General features: G+C 41.6%; 1 protein-coding gene across 4 annotated transcripts in view; it reads right to left on the reverse strand.

The window, feature by feature from the left end:
* The window catches only part of ltbp3 (latent transforming growth factor beta binding protein 3), a 34096-nt gene extending 14909 nt beyond the window's left edge, over nt 1-19187 (reverse strand). For 3 of the 4 annotated variants that reach the window (XM_034140252.1, XM_034140251.1, XM_034140250.1), the window contains exons 1-8: nt 18623-19186; nt 4461-4727; nt 4169-4332; nt 3973-4078; nt 2356-2442; nt 911-1027; nt 655-810; nt 24-131 (exon numbers count right to left, since the gene is read on the reverse strand). In XM_034140252.1, coding sequence (XP_033996143.1) covers nt 24-131; nt 655-810; nt 911-1027; nt 2356-2442; nt 3973-4078; nt 4169-4332; nt 4461-4727; nt 18623-18860 — 1243 coding nt within the window. In that variant the 5' untranslated portion in view covers nt 18861-19186. Of the gene's footprint in view, nt 1-23; nt 132-654; nt 811-910; nt 1028-2355; nt 2443-3972; nt 4079-4168; nt 4333-4460; nt 4728-18622 lie in introns of all 4 variants that reach the window. The other variant, XM_034140253.1, reaches the window with a different exon arrangement.

Raw genomic sequence — 19187 nt, forward strand, 5'->3', positions numbered from 1 at the left:
GTGAGGCATATTTAAGGACTCACCCTCCTTTTCGGGCTTAGGGGGGAAGATGATGGGAGGGAAGGCCATGGTCTCTATTGTAGTTTGGAGCAAGTATCCTTTCCCAGCAGGGCAGATCTTACTGAAGGCCACTGAGCATCACGTGGAGAGAGGAGAGGAGTTCACAATAAATTCATTTCACTTTTATATAATCTCAATTCTTAGGGAAGCAAGTTTAAAGATATTCCAGATTTTTACTGAATTGCTCAACTTCCTTGTTTCTTACAATACATTAATTGTATAAATATTCCAATATGACATCAAAACATTTCCAATATGCCATTTAAATGAACAGTATGACAGAGGACAGTATTACGACATATTGAGTATTTATTTTATTTCATTTATTTCATTTATTTCATTTTATTTATTTTATTTATTTTATTTATTTTATTTATTTGATTTATTTGATTGATTTATTTGATTTATTTGATTTATTTGATTGATTTATTTGATTTATTTTATTTATTTTATTCAGTGCCTGGGAAGGGGGGAAGTTAGAATAGTTTTTTTAAGCACTTTGTTTTCCTTTTATGTATGAAGTTTGATTGATGAATTGTTTAAAATAAGTAGGACATTTTCTCAGTCAGTAACCTCTCCTCTCCGTCCACTCACCTGTGCCCACCTGAGGACATCTTTCACAGTTGCGGCCCCAGGCTTTTCCCACCGTGCAGCAGCACATCTCCTGGGTGAGGGGCGTGGCCAGCGCGTGCTCGCAGCCCCGGACAACAGACGCTATCAGGAAGCACTGAGCCTGCTCAGCTTGGGACTCTGACAGGAGAGACAAAAGGGAATCATTTGGGAATCCCACTATGGAACTAAACTATAATGTTATTCAAGTGGATTTCCAGTGAGAGGCCTCTTTTCTCACCAACACATCGACTCCTGTCAAACACCCAACCCGCCTTGCAGGTACATTTGAAGCTGCCCAGTGTGTTCAGACAGTCTCCGTTCTGACAGACGCCCTGCATCGAGCACTCGTTGATATCTACCAGGTTGGTGAGAAAAAAAGAAGAAAAAGGTTTTTTAAATATAAATATTTATTATTGCTACAAGATCTTTGTCACATCGGGACTTTAAAATTAAATGGGCCCTATTAGGCTCTCTGGGGTGTGTTATGGCGCGTTTCCACTACAGCGCGGAGCACGGTTTAAGAGGGCTGTGACGTCAGCGGCCCGTCTTTGGTTGCGTTTCCACTTGGCCTAGTACCGGCCGGCGGGTCCTAATTCACAGTTTTTCTGGCCTCATAAAATCGTGGTTCTAGGGCCAGAGACAACGAGGCTGAGTCGGGCTGAGTATGCTAAACTAGAGAGAGAATCGCTGGCAAGGGGGCTACAACTACAACAAGATGGACATATTTGACCGTGATTGAATTGTAATACACGTTTCAAAATGATGCCGAAGTAACAACATACTGATACCGGTTAGTAAAAACCATGAATTAATGCTTTGACAAGTCTGCAGACAGACGGCAGGCGAAAAACCTTTTAAAATGCGTGTTTTCTAAATGGAGATTGGCTAAGCTAACGCAGTATATGCTCCGACCGTCCACACTCACAACAACGGCCTATACAGACATAAATAAAGCAGCGACTGTATTCGCCATGACACAGACAGTCTGTGGTTTGTACTTGTTTAACTTTTGTCTAGTTTCTGAACATATATGAGGAGCTGTGAGCTCTGAGGGCTAACAGCTAACGGCTGTGTTGTTTTTCTGGGGTTCTCATTGAAGATGACGTCACGGCTCCGCCTACACTGCGTTACTATAGATACTACCCCAGTTCCTAAACTGTAATGGAAATGCGCCATAAAGTGATCCAGTCCTAACGAGGCCTAGCCATACCGAGCGAGGCCGAGCGAGGCCGTGTAGTGGAAATGCGCCATTATATAGGCTTTGAGCATGCACTGCTAAAATCCATAAGTTCCCTCCAGGGAGTTTCTCTCTCACACACTCCCCCGACTGCCTGATGGCCTGACTTTAACTCCTTTGTTTTCTTCCGTAACAAAGTGACATCACTACGTAACACTCACGCTTTTATTGGCTGGCGTTTCAACACATTGTACATGATAGGCTAAGGGGTGGGAAATCTCTAACTTGTTGACCAATCAAAACAAAGCCAGCCAGACTGGGCTCTGGTTTCAGACAGAGGGTGAGAAGAGGGAGCTTTTTGAACAGTAAAGCATGTATACATGTCACAGTAGAGGCACAACAAACAATTATGAACCTGATAATTAGCAGAATAGGACCTCTATAAAGCAGAAACAACTCTCAAACTCAGCCTGTACTTGCTACAGAGCTTTTAGTTTCATCCTTACCTTGACAGTGAGTGCTGTTGAATCTTTTATAGCCCTGTGGACAGGTGGAGCCGTACTCTTCCACAATGGTATGCTTGACTGATGCATCTGAGGATGTAGAAGACAAGGCAAAGCACAGGAGGGGAAGGGGAGAAAAACGCGAGTGAGTTTCTGTAATGGGGAGGCCTGAGGTTGGATCGTACAAACCAGCTCTACTCGATAATTCCCTTGAAAAATAGTTGTTGAACAAACACAATAGATATTGAATTGCAGCTCTTGTTAGTATTCAGCTTTGACAATCTCAGAAAACTTTACAGGATGTTTCCACATGGTGTTTTCCTGAATAGACTCATTTTAGGTAAAACTAACCATTTTGATAACTTTCTGAAACAGACAATTGAACAACAAGTAATTTACACAATCACTGGCTACGTTTCCAGAGATGTTAAAGAAAAGAAGGCTTGAACCTCTCTCTCAAGCACCCATTCCTTTTTTCATTGAGTGTAGAAGCTTCACAAGATGTCAACCTTGACAAGCAATAGTTGACATCTTGAGAAGACACTTGCTTGAGTTAGATGACAACATTATTCTCTTAAAAATCTCCTCCCAAAATGTGAATAAGCACTTCTGCTTGATTTTATGATTGGACAATTTCACCAAATGTTTTGTTTTCTTCTGTCTTTGCCTTTCTTTGTACTTAATAATGCCAGCTTTAATGAGGCCTTTGTTGAAATGTAGCTTGTCAAAGATTAGGAAAGTCTTTCATGAGGTTTGAACTAACAATGCAATATTATGTTATTATTCTAACCCTAAATGAGCTTTGAACATCTAACACTGTTGTTCTTCTCTCCATGAGGGAGTAAAAACATGTAAGGCAGTTTTATTAGAGCGCTGTGGGAAGCCTGCACCCACACACACATCGTGAAAGGCCAAAGAAAAGAGGGTAAAGATCACATCAACCATTTTCAATGAATGTAACAAAACAGACATTACTCCGGGCAGGAATCCAGTTGTCTGAAGACTAACCAGACGTACAGTATATCAGGTTTTGTCAAAGGCTGCATTGTGTGAGTCAGAACTGAGAGACGGAATAATAGCGGAGTGGAAAAACGTGAGTAGCCAAGATTTTCTTGAAATCCAATCTCCAGCAATGTGATGACAGTCCTGCACTGGGCAGGCCCAAAGGAACACGCTTAAGTGGAGGGTTATTTTCCACATTCTCTTTTTCTGTCTCACCGTCTGTGTGTAATTCCCGTAATTTCTCCGGTTTTTTCATTCCCAACCGTTCACACACACCCTACCCCGCCTCACCACTAACTTTCATGTTCATATTTTTATAGGTATGAAAATTGTTTTAATCAAGGGCCATCATTTTATAAGCTGAAATGGATCAATTGCAGGGAATGTTTGAAATGTTTGGCTCAATAAACAATAATGTATTCCCAGGAACACACGAGATGTAGACCGGATAAAAAACAACAAAGGACTTCTTTCAGTAAACAATTTGCTGTTCTTTGACATTGGAATAAAACAACTAGATCGTGTAAACTTCCAAACAGCTGGAAAAAGTGAATCAGAGTAGCTTGAAATTTAAAAGGTACACAAAAGATGAATTCCTCAAACCAAACTGTAACTCACTTGGCAGTTTGGGGCACTGGTAACACTTGTGTTGTCCCCATGAATTCCCGACGCTGCCGCAGCAATCCTCCTGGTTGGTCAGAACAGGAAGTGGGGTGCTGTTGCACTAAAGCGAGACGAGACAGAAATGCTATTAGTGGAAATAAAAATAATAAAAGACCTTTTCACTTTGTCTATGACTGCAGCGTGAACTCACAGCTTGTTTGGGTGTGGTCTCCTGGAAGCAGCGTCCCTTCGGTTTGTGTCTGGAGGGGATCGGACGAGGCCCTGTCTTGTGAGGAGGCTTGACATCTGATTGGTCGAGAGCTTGAATGACTACAGAGGTGTCTGGCGTGTGGTGAACACGTACATTTAACTGCACTGAAAACATAGGAAAAGAAGACATTGGGAGAACAAAATGCATCACAAACACATATTTAATCATTAACTAAATCAAATTGGAAGATGCAAAAGCTCTAACATTATCTGTATTATTGAATGATAGATACCTTCAGAAGAGTGTGACATGGGTAGGGTGAAAACTGAGTGGGTTTGCATCAACTGTGTACGCGATATGCTTAAATGCTCCAGTTGCTTATGGATGTCTGGCTTCAAAGATAGGGGGTAGATGGGCTGCTTGTTGCCCCGCGCTGCCTGAGCTTGCTGCGTGTGATGGAGTGGAAACTGGCAGAGCCGCCCGGTGAAGCCAGGCAGGCAAAGGCAGTGCTTCCTCGAGCTGCAAACTCCTCCATTCATACACGTCAGGGGACACACAACTGCAGAGAGAGACAGGGGGAGATTTGTCATACCGAGGGGTGAGCAGTTCAGAGCTATGAATCACATCTGTTGAGAGGAAAAGGAAAGGCTTACACACACTCGAACATCATAAGTAAATAAGAAGTTATGAAACACAAAAAAAGGAAGTTATTAATGAGTCTCGTCTGAGTGGAATTGCTGATTTTGTATCCATTCACCCGAGGGAGAGACTCAGGCTGATGATTTAGTGTTATATATCACACAAATACGGCAGACAGACAAAATAAAAAGGTTTGTGGCATGATTCACTTTGAGCTGTACCACTGTAAAAGTCACATCAGCTTAACAGACTAAGAGGTCCCTCCAGCCAGTCAGCAGCAGGTAGAGCCATGGATCTGTTCAACAGCTTTATTCTGACATATGCGAGAGATCTAGAAATGCATGGGAAAGCAGCTAGCTGGAGAGAGATTCATGGCAAGTACAGTATTCACGGCCGTTTTATGGGGTCTCCCATTGAGCTTTTGTTGAGTCCAGTTGTTTTTGAAATATCCACAATAGAACAATCAGAGGAAATTGAGAGCGAGCAATACTGTGGGGGAAACTGCAGGGAAGGAATCCAGAGAAAAAGAAAAAACTGAAACCAAACAATGCTACTATAGCACTACTAAAGTCCACGACATGTCGGCATTCATAGTATGTGAGATTACACATACATTCAACATTTTTGGGATACCTGAGCCATTATCCCTGAGAAAAATTTCCTTCTTAAAATGTAGGTTAAAAAGATCCCAAAGTTCCCTCCAGAGGGAGTTTCTCTCAAGTTTTAAACAAAAATATTATGACTTTAACAACAACTTGCTTTACAACCAGTCGACTGCTTTGACAATGCTCAGGTAATTATCTGCATTCCAATTAAGCACCATAAGACAACAAACACTTCTAAACAGAGGTACATTTAGCATCTTCACTTTTTTCAAGCTGGTACTTCTTGTTGCCATTTCGATCTGCTAATCGGTGAAGTTTGAGCTTTAACACGCACACAAAACCTCATCCTGACAGAGGAGGGGTGAGGGAGACGGCGAGAGGTGAGGAGAGGAGAGAAGAGGTGAGGAGAAATAGGATAGGAGGCCTCTTTTTGCTGCTGCGCCAAGTGTATGCACATGGAAGTTATTAGACATGGACTGCCAGGGAGTCTGGGCTGTGGCGTAATTGGGGGACAAGATCACTTTAAACACAGCAGGGACATCCTTGCATAGTGAAAGTCTGGCAGGAAAATTAAAAGGACATCAATGAAACACCCGACTGGTGGGTTAAAATGTTTAAATCTGAAGCAAAATGGATACTTCAGAAGCAGCCTTTCACTGCCTAACAGCATGTGACAGTGGTCTTTAACCGCCAGGACTGAGAGCAGGCAGCAACATGCAGAATCAGACTGAAGTCTCAGGCATGGCGGAGAAAAGAAGGTGAGCAGAACAGACTGTGGAGGCGGAACATTTAAGAGCTTGTTTCCAGGGTTCAGATTTCGTCTCAGTACTGGATTTAGAACGAGAGGAAACTGGGAAAGATGCGGGGGTTGAAAATAAGGATAGCAGACAGAAAGTCAGGAAAATAAAGTATTTTCCAAACGTGATTACACAATCTGAACCCACAGAGACTGGAGAGAGGACGCACTGTAAGGAAAGTCTGGGCTGAGGCCCCGTCTGGATGAAAAGGTGTCTGAATGAAGAACGGTCAGGGTCAATGCTAATGAACAAAAAGGAAAATAAGGGAATCATATTACAGATGTTATGGGTGGAGTCAGGGGCGCGGGCCGTGAGAAAGAGATCTGTTTGTGAAATGAAGTCACTTTGATGACATGAAACATAGTGCAAAGTACAATACACAGCTGCCAGCACACCTCCTTCTACAATCCTGACAAACACCAGCTTCTGCAGAAACAGAGCGTCAATCTCATACCCTTGTTTTCTCTTTCCCAAAATTAAAATCTGGAACCCACTTAATTATCTAAAGTAACATTCAAAAACGACATAAGAAGTGGACATAGTCACTGTGACAGCAGCCATTAGTTTGTGAACAATGCTTTTTAAGCCCTTGAGTTTGTCAATGACATCCCAAGACAAGAGGGTGGAGTACAGCTAAAGTTAGTGTTATGCCACTAAAATGTTCTAATTAACTTTTAGGGTACAAGTTTAGGAAGATAAAGGGACAACACCCAGACCGGGACAACACTTCACAAGGTAGCCCCGCCATAAACAATTTACAGGGTTATCCTTATTGTACTCTAAAATTGGAACATCATTTAAAAAATAAACATTACACTTTATTGAAGAAAACTTGAAAATAGCAATCAAGACCAAAAGCTCATTAGGAAAATGTTTAATGAGGTAATAAATAAATAAAAAGTAGTCTAATTTTCTCATAGACTTCTATCAAATCAGACCAACTTCTGAAAGTGCTGTTTAAAAAACCATTGCATTGGCGTCTGCTCTCATAGAGTGGCGAAGTCCTGCCCATCTACTTCCGACCCATGGGACCTTATTTCGGAAAAATAATGTATTGAAGTCAATGGAGAGAGAAAACTTATCTTTCGATCCGGTTTGAATTGTGCCATGAATTACACATATGATGTTTGTCAATCTTAAAAAATCATTTCCATGTCAAAAAAGTCACAGTTTGTCGTAAAACTGTTGAAATATAAGACTATGAAAAATACGCAACTAGAAAGACTACAAATCCCAGAGTCGCGTAAGTGATGTCACAATTGTTTTCCTCCACTAAGAGATAGCTAAGATCAGCTGGCAGCTGGCTAAGATAAGATAACTTTAACAAGATGCCTGTGTGCTTAGTACCAGGTTGTTATCATACCAGCAATGGGTCTTGCTCGTTCTTTCGCTTCCCGTCTGATGAAAGGACCAGGAGTGTCTGGATCAAGCTAGCTAGTAGCTAGCACGTTAGTTAGCATTACAGCCTTGTCATTTTTATTAGCCTTAACATGAAGTAACATTAAGTAACCCAAAATGTTAAACAGTAAGAGTAGTAGTCATATTTCGTGAACCCTTTAAATAGTACTGTCACCGGTGTGATCATTCCATAATACACAATTTAAGCCCGGGGGAGAAATGCTAACGCTAACGCTAGCATCGGCGATCTTCTCTACTTCATGCTATCTGCACAAATGGTTGACATTAAACATTAAAACGACCAGGCAGTTCAGAGAGAATCAAAGGAAGGCAGGCAGGCAGCTTTGCATGACATTCTTCAGGACGTGTTTCATTGTGGTGATAGTGAGGGTAGTCAATCGTTTTGTTGACAAGACAGTAGTGACGGCCATCTTGGTGATGTGTGTTGCTCTGTGAGACCAGAGATGTAGTTCATTGAGCGTTTCACACAAACAAATGTGTTACTTCACAGTTTTACGACACATCTTTTTTTTTTTGACTTGCAAAATTATCTTTTAAATTGACAAACATCATATGTGTAATTCGTGGCACAATTCAAACGGGATCGAAAGACAATCTTTCTCTCCCCATTGACTTCAATACATACTTTTTCCGAAATAAGGTCCCATGGAGGTCCACCGGAAGGGGAGGGACTTCGCCACTCTATTGGTTAGCTGGCCGGCTCCGGTGTGATTGGTCAACCGCTTAGATAGATCCCGCCCCTTAGCACGTACATTGTGTTGGAATAGTAGCCAATAAAAGCGCCAGTGTTGCATAGTGATGTCAATGTGTTACAGAAATAAACAAAGGAGTCCAATGGAGGCGTTTGTGTGTGTGAGAGAAACTCCATCTGGAGGAAATACAGGGATGTTAGCCTTTGCAGACCATTTACATGCACACAAACCTATATTCCAACTGTTCCAACTTAGCTACCCATTGTATATTTTTTAACATTATTGATAAAGTTCTAAATGCTGTTATTAACCCAGAATTAGACAATCAAATAAAGTCACTTCTCATATATCAATAAGCTAGTTTCACTTTTTGTATTTTTCTTTTTTTGTTACTGTTTTTCTTGTTTCAAATCAAGATCAAACTAAATCTCTCAACAACAGGAGTTAATACCACTGCCCTTTATTCCTTTATTCTCCTGATTATTGGATGCTATATAAAATATGTGTCTCATGTCGGTTTTTCTGCAGAGCTCCAAGACGAATAAATCATTTGGATGTCATAACACACAATGGCCGATCCCCCTTACATCTGCCTCCTTCATTTTAGCTTGAGAAATACTGGCAATGCAGCGGCTAATGTTTTCTGCAGATCTCATATGTGAACGGGTGTGTTCTTCCATGTGTGTGAGAGAGCTATTAAGTGGAGGGTGTACTGTCTCCTGGAGCGCCGCTGTGGTTGGACGACTGCACCACATTACATACTGAAAAGAGCAAAACGCTTTAAAGTTGAGATCATAACAAGAACTTTACTTTCCAGCGGACTTTCCCTTTAAATCATCAACTCAGAGTTCATTAGCAGGATTTATGATCAGAAACTGCTCATTGACTCTCGCCGTCAGTCAGCTTAGCGCCTCACTCTTTTCATACCACGCCTTTGTCTTTATGGATCTAACGCATTCCTGAGTCTAGAGGTGGTGTGTTATTAAAAATCAAACGCACCTAAGAGTTATTCGGTGGTCTGAATGACTGTGGCATGAAAAAGCAGAGTGGATTAGAGAGGGAGTGAAGTAGTTTTGTTACTATGAGTATTATTTTCCATGAAAAAAAAGGGAGAAAGTTAAGAAAAATCCAGCATCTCATTTGAAGATGATTCATCTTTCATTTGTGGTATTTAGAGCTCCACAAAGTGATTCAATAACGTGAACTAGCTAAGAAAATACTCAAAGTTGACACTATCCTTTCTGTCTGCCGAAACCTAATATAATATTGAACGTTGGCTCAAAGGTATTTTCCAAGACAGTCAGGAAGCGTATAATGTTCCCATGCAGCGCTCACTCCAAGAGAAAACTGAAGTGAAAAACGAGACAAAAAGACTAGGGAAGAAAAGTCTTTGTTTTCCATCTCTTCACGTCAGAGTGTTTCATGTGACATACGAGTGAGAGCCCCTTCTTCATGAGGTCATTATTCACCGAGTGAGGAGAAAGACAGATCTCCTCACAGCATGAAATGACAGTGGGAACATATCTGTTTCATAGACTGTATAATACATCTGGGAAAGTGGGTGAATGAAGCTAAACGAGGCAGAGATGTAAAAATCGGTGGAATAAAAAATAATGTGACGTTTCAGTGGGATCATTGTGATTCCCAGACCTTTTCTTTTTTCCTTAAAGGAAAAACATACTGTGCATTCCTCAACTGCTATGTAAGCTAGGCTGGTGTAACACAAAAAGATACCATGCATGCCACATGGAGACAGAGTAAGAGAACGATTTTTAAAGTATATTTACCAAATACAGGTAGTGGGGGAAATTAAACTGATCTGTGTTTTTTTTTGCAAGCAGAACAGAAGAATGTCTTTGTACAGCCATGAATATGAGTATACTTAGTAAGAAAGAAGACAAAGGGGGGAAAGGTTGCCCTCTAAGTGCCCTGTGACCACCCACCCACTCCTGTCTGTCAGTCTGTCTGGAGATGACGCATCTTCAGCCCCCTCCCTCCACAGCGGCCTTTTTTCGCCGCAGCCGCACCCTCCCAGCTCAGAAACAACAAATTACAGTCCTACAAACCACAGCTCAGAAGCTCCCCGGCATGCAGAGCTGAAAGCTATTGCAGACAATATCTCCCTACGTACAGATGTTACAATGGCCTGATCTGTCGCTGTCTTTCAACCCTGGGGCAACAATTGAAATGTACCGGATGATGCTGACCAATCAGTTTCACTTTGATTCAGTCAGAACCACCCCATTCTGAAATTAAAAAATGGATGCCATAAGAGTTTTGGTCCACAGTAGTTAAAATCTTCAGTAGAGATACATATATTTTGATATGATACTTCCACAAATATTCACTTTTACATGTCGTCTCCAGGAAGTCACTGTTCCTGGCCAAGAAGAGGTTCGACAAATATAACCCAATAAAACTTCAACAACTCTTTTGACAAGTTAAAGGTAGGGTAGGTAAGTTTGAGAAACTGGCTCGAGATCGCTAGAATTTGAAAATACACAGCCGGAAAAAATCTGCCACTTCCTTACAGAGCCCCTCCTCCAACACACACGAACGCGCACATGACCAATGAGGGCACGAGATAAGTTTGTGCACAGATGGAAGGCTGACAGGCAGGTAGGCCATCCAGTTATTTTAGCCAGCTAAAATGATTGGTCGTGCTTTTACAGTACTACGGCTTCCACAGATGACATTTTGTTATGGATTTTTTACTTAAGATATTCATTGCTATCGGGATGTTAAGAGCATTCTATGGAATATAACAAAAAGTGTATCTCGAGCCGGTTTCTCAAACTTACCTACCCCACCTTTAAAGTTTTATACATCTAAAACAAACAAGATATTATCTTGTTAATAAGGGAGTTTTAGAGAGTTGTTGAATGAAAAGCCATCTTTTGTCGGATTTTCAACAACAATATCTGCAATCTTTGTTGATTCCTGCCCTCAGCTTTTGTTCTGGCACATGTACCATAAATGCAACCTTTCTGAGCTTGCTGGAATCGGCAACCTATGTTGTAATGGAAGAAATGAAGCTTGAAAATACTGTATAAAAGAAAAAATGCTTCTTACTTGATTTATTACCTCAGTAATCATTTGAACAAAGAGTTTATTGCCTCAAGCTGTATTGCTCTGTAGCTGTATGTCTTCTTCAATTCAGCATGGTGTTCATTTTGGGAATTTCCAGTAAAATTGATAATAAGTCTACATATTTGTAGGGTGTGGCTATCTTGTGATTGACACTTCCCAACCACAGTGTTATTTGGGAGCTCTCTGTGTTTTTGTCTTTGAACTTTAACCCTTTCACAGTGTTTTCACTTCATAAAGATTCATTGTAACATTTTAGTCGCCTAAACATATCTACAGTAGTACTTGCTGGATCCTCTCATAGCATTTCTTGTTTCAAAAACACAAAATGGAGACAGCCAAAATGCCGTCACAGTGAGTATCTCTACTTTTTATAAACAGTCTTTCTATGCTATCCAACGCCATTTTAATGACCTTAGACTACCGTGACTAAGCCACGGCTGAGTCCCACAAATGTAAACACTTTGCTGCTGGAGTCTCTGTTTAGAAAGAGAATGGCTATCATCATATGACGTGCTTCCCTTTACCATCAGCTCCAAGTGGGAAACCGCATCCCCAAATACGCCTACCATCAACTGGCACCGAAAGACCACATACCACACCGAGCGATAGAGAGAGAGAGCGACGCATGAAGTGGGTCGGACTCTTGCAGCTGAGCCAGACGTTGGGAGTAAATGACATAATCACTGCCTTTTGAAACACAAACCTGCAAACACACTCCTCCTCCCCTTAAACTCTCTACGTTCTGTCAACCCCCAGAAAGCTGAGCGGCCTTGGCCTCGGCTATCCAAACAATGGTGCAGCCCTTCGCCAGAGTCCACCACTGTCACCAAAGGCATCCATTACCTCTCCCAGTGCGCCTAAAACAACAGTTTGTTAACCCTAACACAAACGGGACGATGAGCAGAGAATCCTGAGAAACCGAAGCAGCCATCATGAGGAAGAAGGAATCTCAGGAAGGAGGTTTGCATTTATACAAATCAAAATCAAACTTGCACAATGCGATTTTCACATGTCATGGAAATATGCGGCATGGCTTCCATAGCTCTTGGGTGGGCACGAGTCCAGCGTTACCCTGTCACTCCGAGAGCCAGAGAGTCAGACAGGATCTCGGCACAGATAGTGATGATGTCATATAATGAGTGTCTCAAAGCTTCAGTGAAAGGAACTGGAGGGCAGGCAGGTAGAGCAGTGCTGACGGTGCTCTGCTGAGATTATGTGAGATACCTGCCCTGAGAGATACTCAGCACTGCAGCGCGTGGCAGGTAATGTCTCTGGGCTGCTCACTCCCAGGCGCTGGCAGAGTTCATGTTTTTCTGTTTACCCTGGCTAATCGCTACAGCTACAAGGTCCTGCACGGTGTGGGTGCAGTCCCTAGCTCTCGCATTCCTCTGCGCGGCTTTAAATAACTGCTCCGTTTCTCCCCCTCGCTAAGCAAATGGGAGGAGAGTGTTAAAGATGGCAAAGAAGGCTGTTTGTTTGAGCCGGGTTTAGTACACTGCTCCTGAGCACCAAACACACACACACACACACACACACACACATGCAAATATACACACTGTTCCCTTGTGACGCTACAAAAAAAACGACTAATTGTTGCTTTGTTTCCATAATGTAATGAATGTATTTGTTGGGGCAGGATGTGATGACAGAGGAGTATGATATCTTAAGAAACCCCTGCTCAGATCAGGGGGATTTTCTCTCTAATCCTGATGGACGAGACTGTGGATTTAACCCTTTTAACAACATAATTCATATATCACAATGTTGGGCTGCTTTAAAGTATGGAGGGAGATACTATTTATTCACATGAAAATTATTCTTTGAATAGCACCTGGAGCATTTCCAAGAAGATCATACTCAACTATTCATACATACAAGACTGTGTTCATATGCATACACCCATAGCATTTATAGTTTGTCTACTTAGTGATAGTGTCCACTTTCGACACAGTGATAGAAGGGTTAATGAGGTTGGTGGATCACAAATACCCTTGTGTTATTTTCACAACATGCATAAATAGACAGGGATAGGTGACAGAATGTGCATCCATGAATATTAAAACTCCCTAACTCCCCTAACAAGAGGTAATGAGCAGCATATAACTAGTCATGATAAATGCGCATATGATCAAAAGGTGGAAGCTTTCCTAATTTCAAAGGCGCATATGAATGTGCACGAACCTCTCGCACATGGGTTTGTGATTGAGGGGTTGTGAGTATGGGAGACGGGCCCAGCTTCTCCTCTGAGCTCAGTCCAACCTGTGGCAGAAATACGGAGTGCTGCAGGTTTTTGGTTGCCTGTGTTAGACCGCCTTCTCCAAATTCTGGCATGAGAGAAAGAAGAGTGTGTGGGGAAGAGCAGAGGGCTATGAAAGGTAAAATAAACTCTAAACAGAGAGAAAGCACAACCGGCTATGTCTGTTGTATTTAAGGAACTTGTCTATATTTTCAGGCTCCCATGGACCTCTGACCCATGCCAACAGCAAACCAAAACAAACCACAGGGCTACTACTGTCATTTGACTCTAAATAAAGAACCACATGGGAAATCCTGAAATAGCCATATCCACTTCTCATGATGCCCATTTTAGGGGAGACCAGACCAGACCGGGATATGACAAGACCACTTCCTGTGCAACGTGAGGCCCCATGCTTTAAGTTATTCCAGAAAAAAAAGGATAATCTAGAGTAGCCTGGATGTCTGGAGCCCCGATAGAAAAGAGATGGTGTTGAGATGCAGAAGAGAGAGCAGCAGCTGTCAGTGAGGCTGATGGATGGGATGCCTTTCTGCTGGCAACGGCAAGAAAAAAAATGGACTACTTCTTTTACAAGTGGTCAAAGTGTGAGGCAGATGCTCGCACATAAACAAAAACACTCAGTCTCCAAGGAGCAGAAAAACTTCTCTACTTCACCCGATCCTGCAATTTACACCAAGCTTCCACGTGCTAAGGATTGAAAAGGTTGGCCGTTGGATATTTTGTCAGCCAAACACATGGACATAATTACAAAGACAGGCCTGTTATCTGTCGGTAAACAGGTTCAGGTTGCATACAGTAGAGACATGGAGGAGGACATGCGATAAGATTTTTACAATGTTTTACTAATGAGACTTGCAAGATCATTCATCCTATTCTCGACATAAATGCTGATACTGCCCCCACCGAATCCGAAGATGACTTGATATGATGTAGAATCCAAGAAAAAGTCGAATCAGGCTGTAAACGCCAACTTGAATCTGCCTGCCAACATGGCTGGGAGGCTTTCAAGTTTCCGTGCTTTCATCAGTTTTAGGAAGTGTGTTTTGATATATGGATATATCAATGACATGTCATGTGGATCCCTGGAAACATATGACCGGAGCATATCAGGCATATATCATCTTCACTGCAGAATGTAGATTACATATGTTGTGTGAGTGTTCACTCAAGGAGAAAGCATGTAGTATGTTATTTGCAGTGTATGCTTGAGCTCAGAGAACATGTGTAAAATAATGATTATGCTATGATGTATGCTGTATACTATATATTAAATAGCCAAGTACTTAGTCTAACTGCTACCTACTTAACCAGAACAGATATTCTGTAATCCCTGACTGTGTGTGTGTAAGATCTCTCACATAGGACACAAAGTGCAGAAGAGTTGCCGATTTGTCTTCATGTACCTGTAGCGAGTGAATGTTGTTAATGTAATCATTTACTGTTTAGGGTCCCTCTAAAAAGCCTTAATTCATCCTGAGGGGGACACGAATATCTGAATACTATGTTTCATAGCAACCCATCAGATTGTTATGAAGGTATTTTACACATAACCACAAATGTCACCCTCACTATTTAAAAATGTCAATGTGCCAACACCAATAAAGTCCATTACACTAACAATGATAATGTGTTATTTATGTATGCAGGGTTACATATGTGACTAAGAGATGTTGCTTCCGGTTATAAGTTCTGTTGTTAAGTGACCTAAACCCATTTTTCATTCATGAGTTTTTGTTATTTTTCATAAAGTGTGGTGCTTTGACAACCTGTGCACATTGTTAATTTAAAAAAAATAAGTGCACGGCAGGCAGAGTGCAGATCTACTTAAGAAAACAGAGACATTGCAGACAGTGAGTGTTAAATAAATAAAAAGGGCAACAAAATGTAACGATATATCAGCATTATACATTGTCCGCCCTGCTTTCTAAATATCTGCATAGTCCATTTAAACACAAACCCTTCAAACACTAGTCTGTACCAAATTTCATAGCAATCCATTCAATATAGTTGACATATTTGAGTTTGGATCCAAAAGGACTGACCTACAGACAAATATTTGCAATACAAAGAGCGGCTAGCATGACAAAAAGATATGTAAACATTACATCTTTGCTTTCTTGTCTCTGTATCATAGCACAGTGAAGAGAATGTGCTGTGGATGAATACGTGAACAATGGCAAAACAATTCCTTAGATCATCTGCCAACACGGACATCTTGACTCCTCTACTTTGCTCTACAGATGTTTAACCCCCATCCAACTTAAATGTAAGGTTACATTTATTTATGATCCTGTAAACATGCCGTTAGGATTTAAAATGGTTCGGAGCAGATGTATACCATGTAACAGCAATGTCCCCAGTTTCTTATTCCCAAGCTTTCGGTCACTTTTCCATGTTAAACTGCCCAATGAAGTCTCTCTCTATGACTCAAAGTAATGGACCAAAAAATAGTTCATCTGCTGGCAGAAATCCCAGATATCTACTCAAAACTGACTGTTTCTTGATCCTTCGCCTGCCTGTCCACTTAAATTCCAGTATTGAACTTTACCGTCTGTGAAAAACCGTGAACAGATTGAAGCTCATGCACTGAAAGGCATTCTGCACACACTGACAGGAAATACATTTCTGTGGAGGAAAGGTTTACTTAGTTTGGGCCTCGCGGTGCTGACGTCACAACAGCACAAATATGGAAAAGTCTTCATATTGTTTCTGCTACAGGCATGGCCGTTTTAACACGGGAGAGAGACATTTCCACTTGTCCACACCACATTCCAGCCCTCAAACTGAACAACACACATCTCCTCTCCAATCCAAGATGAACCCTCTATCCCCTTTGCCACAAAAAAACTAATAGACCCATTTAAAATCTCTTTCAGATGCTTTGCCTGTGAAACCCAGGAGACAGGTGACTGAAGAGCTTCACTGCACAGAGCCAATGTAAAGCAGCATGAGGCATTCCAGGAATCTAAAATGTCTCTCCTAAATGATTTGACACAGAAGCTCCAAAACGTGATGCACCACAAAGAAGTCGGGGGAGAAGAGGGAGCAGAGCCAATGCTCTGACTCCACAGCACTGCATGGTGTCAAGGAGGAAGAATCCTGCCAAGGCAAAACAAGGAGGATTCACTTGACCTCGATTAAATGCAGCCTGCTTCTTTCCACTACAGCAAACCAATGAAAACATCTGGAGATCTGTATGACCAAGTATGACCGAAAAAGCAACACAACCCCGCAGCAATTATCAAATATTTGCTGATGATTTCCTCTCCCGGCTTTCCATAGCCTTGGATGGCCTATTTATATCTATATATTCCTCATTCAGTAGCATTGCATCTTAGCTTCCCCTTTATAATCCAAACCTGTGTAAGCATCCAGAGCCGCTTTAAACTTTGGACGCAATCACCGCCGACAGTTTAGGAGAAAAACAAGTTGTTTTTAAGTTAGACGGATATAACTTTTGGGAGTGTTTCAGTTGATTGTACTTTTTATCTTCCAGAAACAGAAGACGCCAGTGTGAGGACCACAGAAATAAAGCTGTTGCCTGATCACATTATGCTGCGATGGGTTAAATGTTATCTGAATATGGGGTTTATATCAAATTAGGTGAACAAAAGACAACATCCACTCCTGTCCTCCACAGAAGAAGCTCCTTTTTACTCACAACAGACCAACTCAGACACATCGTTTTCTTATTTAGCTTCTTATTCTGTACACTGAGCGAGTAAGAGAGAAGTGGAGCAGTGAAATTCAGTTCTGGGCCGGAGCCTGACGTAGACTGTGTGGCTCCACGTCTCACCACAGCTGATCTGATACGGCAGAAAGGCTCCTCTCATGCCAACTAGACACTGGAGTCAGAGGGGAAGTATATATCTTAGGAGTACATTTATATGCTATGTAATGAGCCATGCCTCAGTAATTAAAGTGTAATATGGAAACATTTTCCAGCAGTGGAGGGTAAACCCAGCTCACCTCATAGTAGTCACCTATTTATTTGCAGAGCAGAGTTCATTCCCACTCAGCATACATTTTAATGACATGTATTCAAGGTGGATTAATAGGCTGGTGTCAAATTGATGTACTGTAAATTATAAAGAAGATAATGACCTTTAAAGGGATCATTGTCATTTTTATGTGGCAGTATTTGTACTCTATTTCAATGTTAAAGGACTTTGTAACATATGTTGATACAACTCTGCAGTTCATGGTCATATGCAGTATTTTTGTTTGAAAAAGTCCAAAATATCTTCTCAAATGTTAATATGTGTTGGTTTCTTTACTCTTCTGTGACTGTGACAGTAAACTGTATATGTTTGACTTGTTCAGAACATTTGGGAAATACATATTGGGCTTTGGGAAACACATGTCAAAACACATTTTCTAACATTTTGCAAACCAAACAGCTCCTCAACTGTTAAAAAATGCTAGACAATCTAAGTCAGAGACATTATAAGGGGTCAATTTGTTGAAGCATACTTTCGCTTTAATGTACTTTTTTTCTATCACTAATGTACTTTTTCTGAAGTAACAATCCACAAGCATTGAGCAAGACTTTTCCTTGCAATAGAGTCAAGTAGTTATTTTTTAGTTAATTAGGAAGTTGCTGTAATACTTTTTCCACCATTGACTTGTTATAACAGGGCCCATTTTGAGCATTTTATGGAGAGTTTCATGGTTGGCACTTTTATTGTTTCCATTAACGATTCAAAGTATAGGCTAGTTATTGTCCAATAATAATGTCTGAAAGTGTTAAAAAGCTAGTTATAACGTAGGCTACATCTTAATAGGCTATGTCACGTTTTTTTTAATAAATGTACAGTAAAGCACCATTTATAAGCAAACCAAACAGGACTCCCTTTTCTCCCCACAGAGGATAAACTAAGAGGTCAGAGCAGCACTATTAGTTAATCTCGGCGGCCTCATTATATCCGCCTGTAAATAAACAGTGTTCCACTCACCGACCCTGAAGCCCTGTCCGATGAGCGTGTCTGCCACCTGGCCGTTCTCTGCGATCAGCGTGGTGTTGTTGCCCTGCTCGCAGGTATCCTGACACTGGCCCTTCACACAGATCCTCTTGCAGATGAGAGGAGAGATGACCACCTTGAAGCGCTCCCGGGTGGAGGAGCGCTCCGTGCACCACACCAGCCTGTGGACGCTCAGCCAGATGACCAGCAGATGGGCGATCAGAGGGGGCATCCTGGCATCCTTCACTGCCCTGCACAGAGACCCGGGGACATTAAATCACTCCAGCTCAGAAGCGCCTGCTCTGTAAAAACCCAGGCAGATTTTTGACGTTTCATACGGTGGAAGAAGAAGAAAAAAAGCGCGTCCCCTCCTGATTTCTCCTTAAAAAAAATATATCAATTCCCTCGCAAGTGATCCGTCAGCAAAACCGACACGTTGGACATCTTTAAGAAAAGTTTCCCTCGTTGCAGTACTTTTTTGAAAAGTTGCCCTCGCTTTTTGTGTCGCTCCTTCCTTCTTCTCGCCAGTTGCTTTGGAGAGAGTGCGTATGTGGGATTG

The sequence above is a fragment of the Trematomus bernacchii genome, unplaced genomic scaffold (genome assembly GCF_902827165.1).
Source record: "Trematomus bernacchii unplaced genomic scaffold, fTreBer1.1, whole genome shotgun sequence".
Lineage (NCBI taxonomy): Eukaryota > Metazoa > Chordata > Actinopteri > Perciformes > Nototheniidae > Trematomus > Trematomus bernacchii.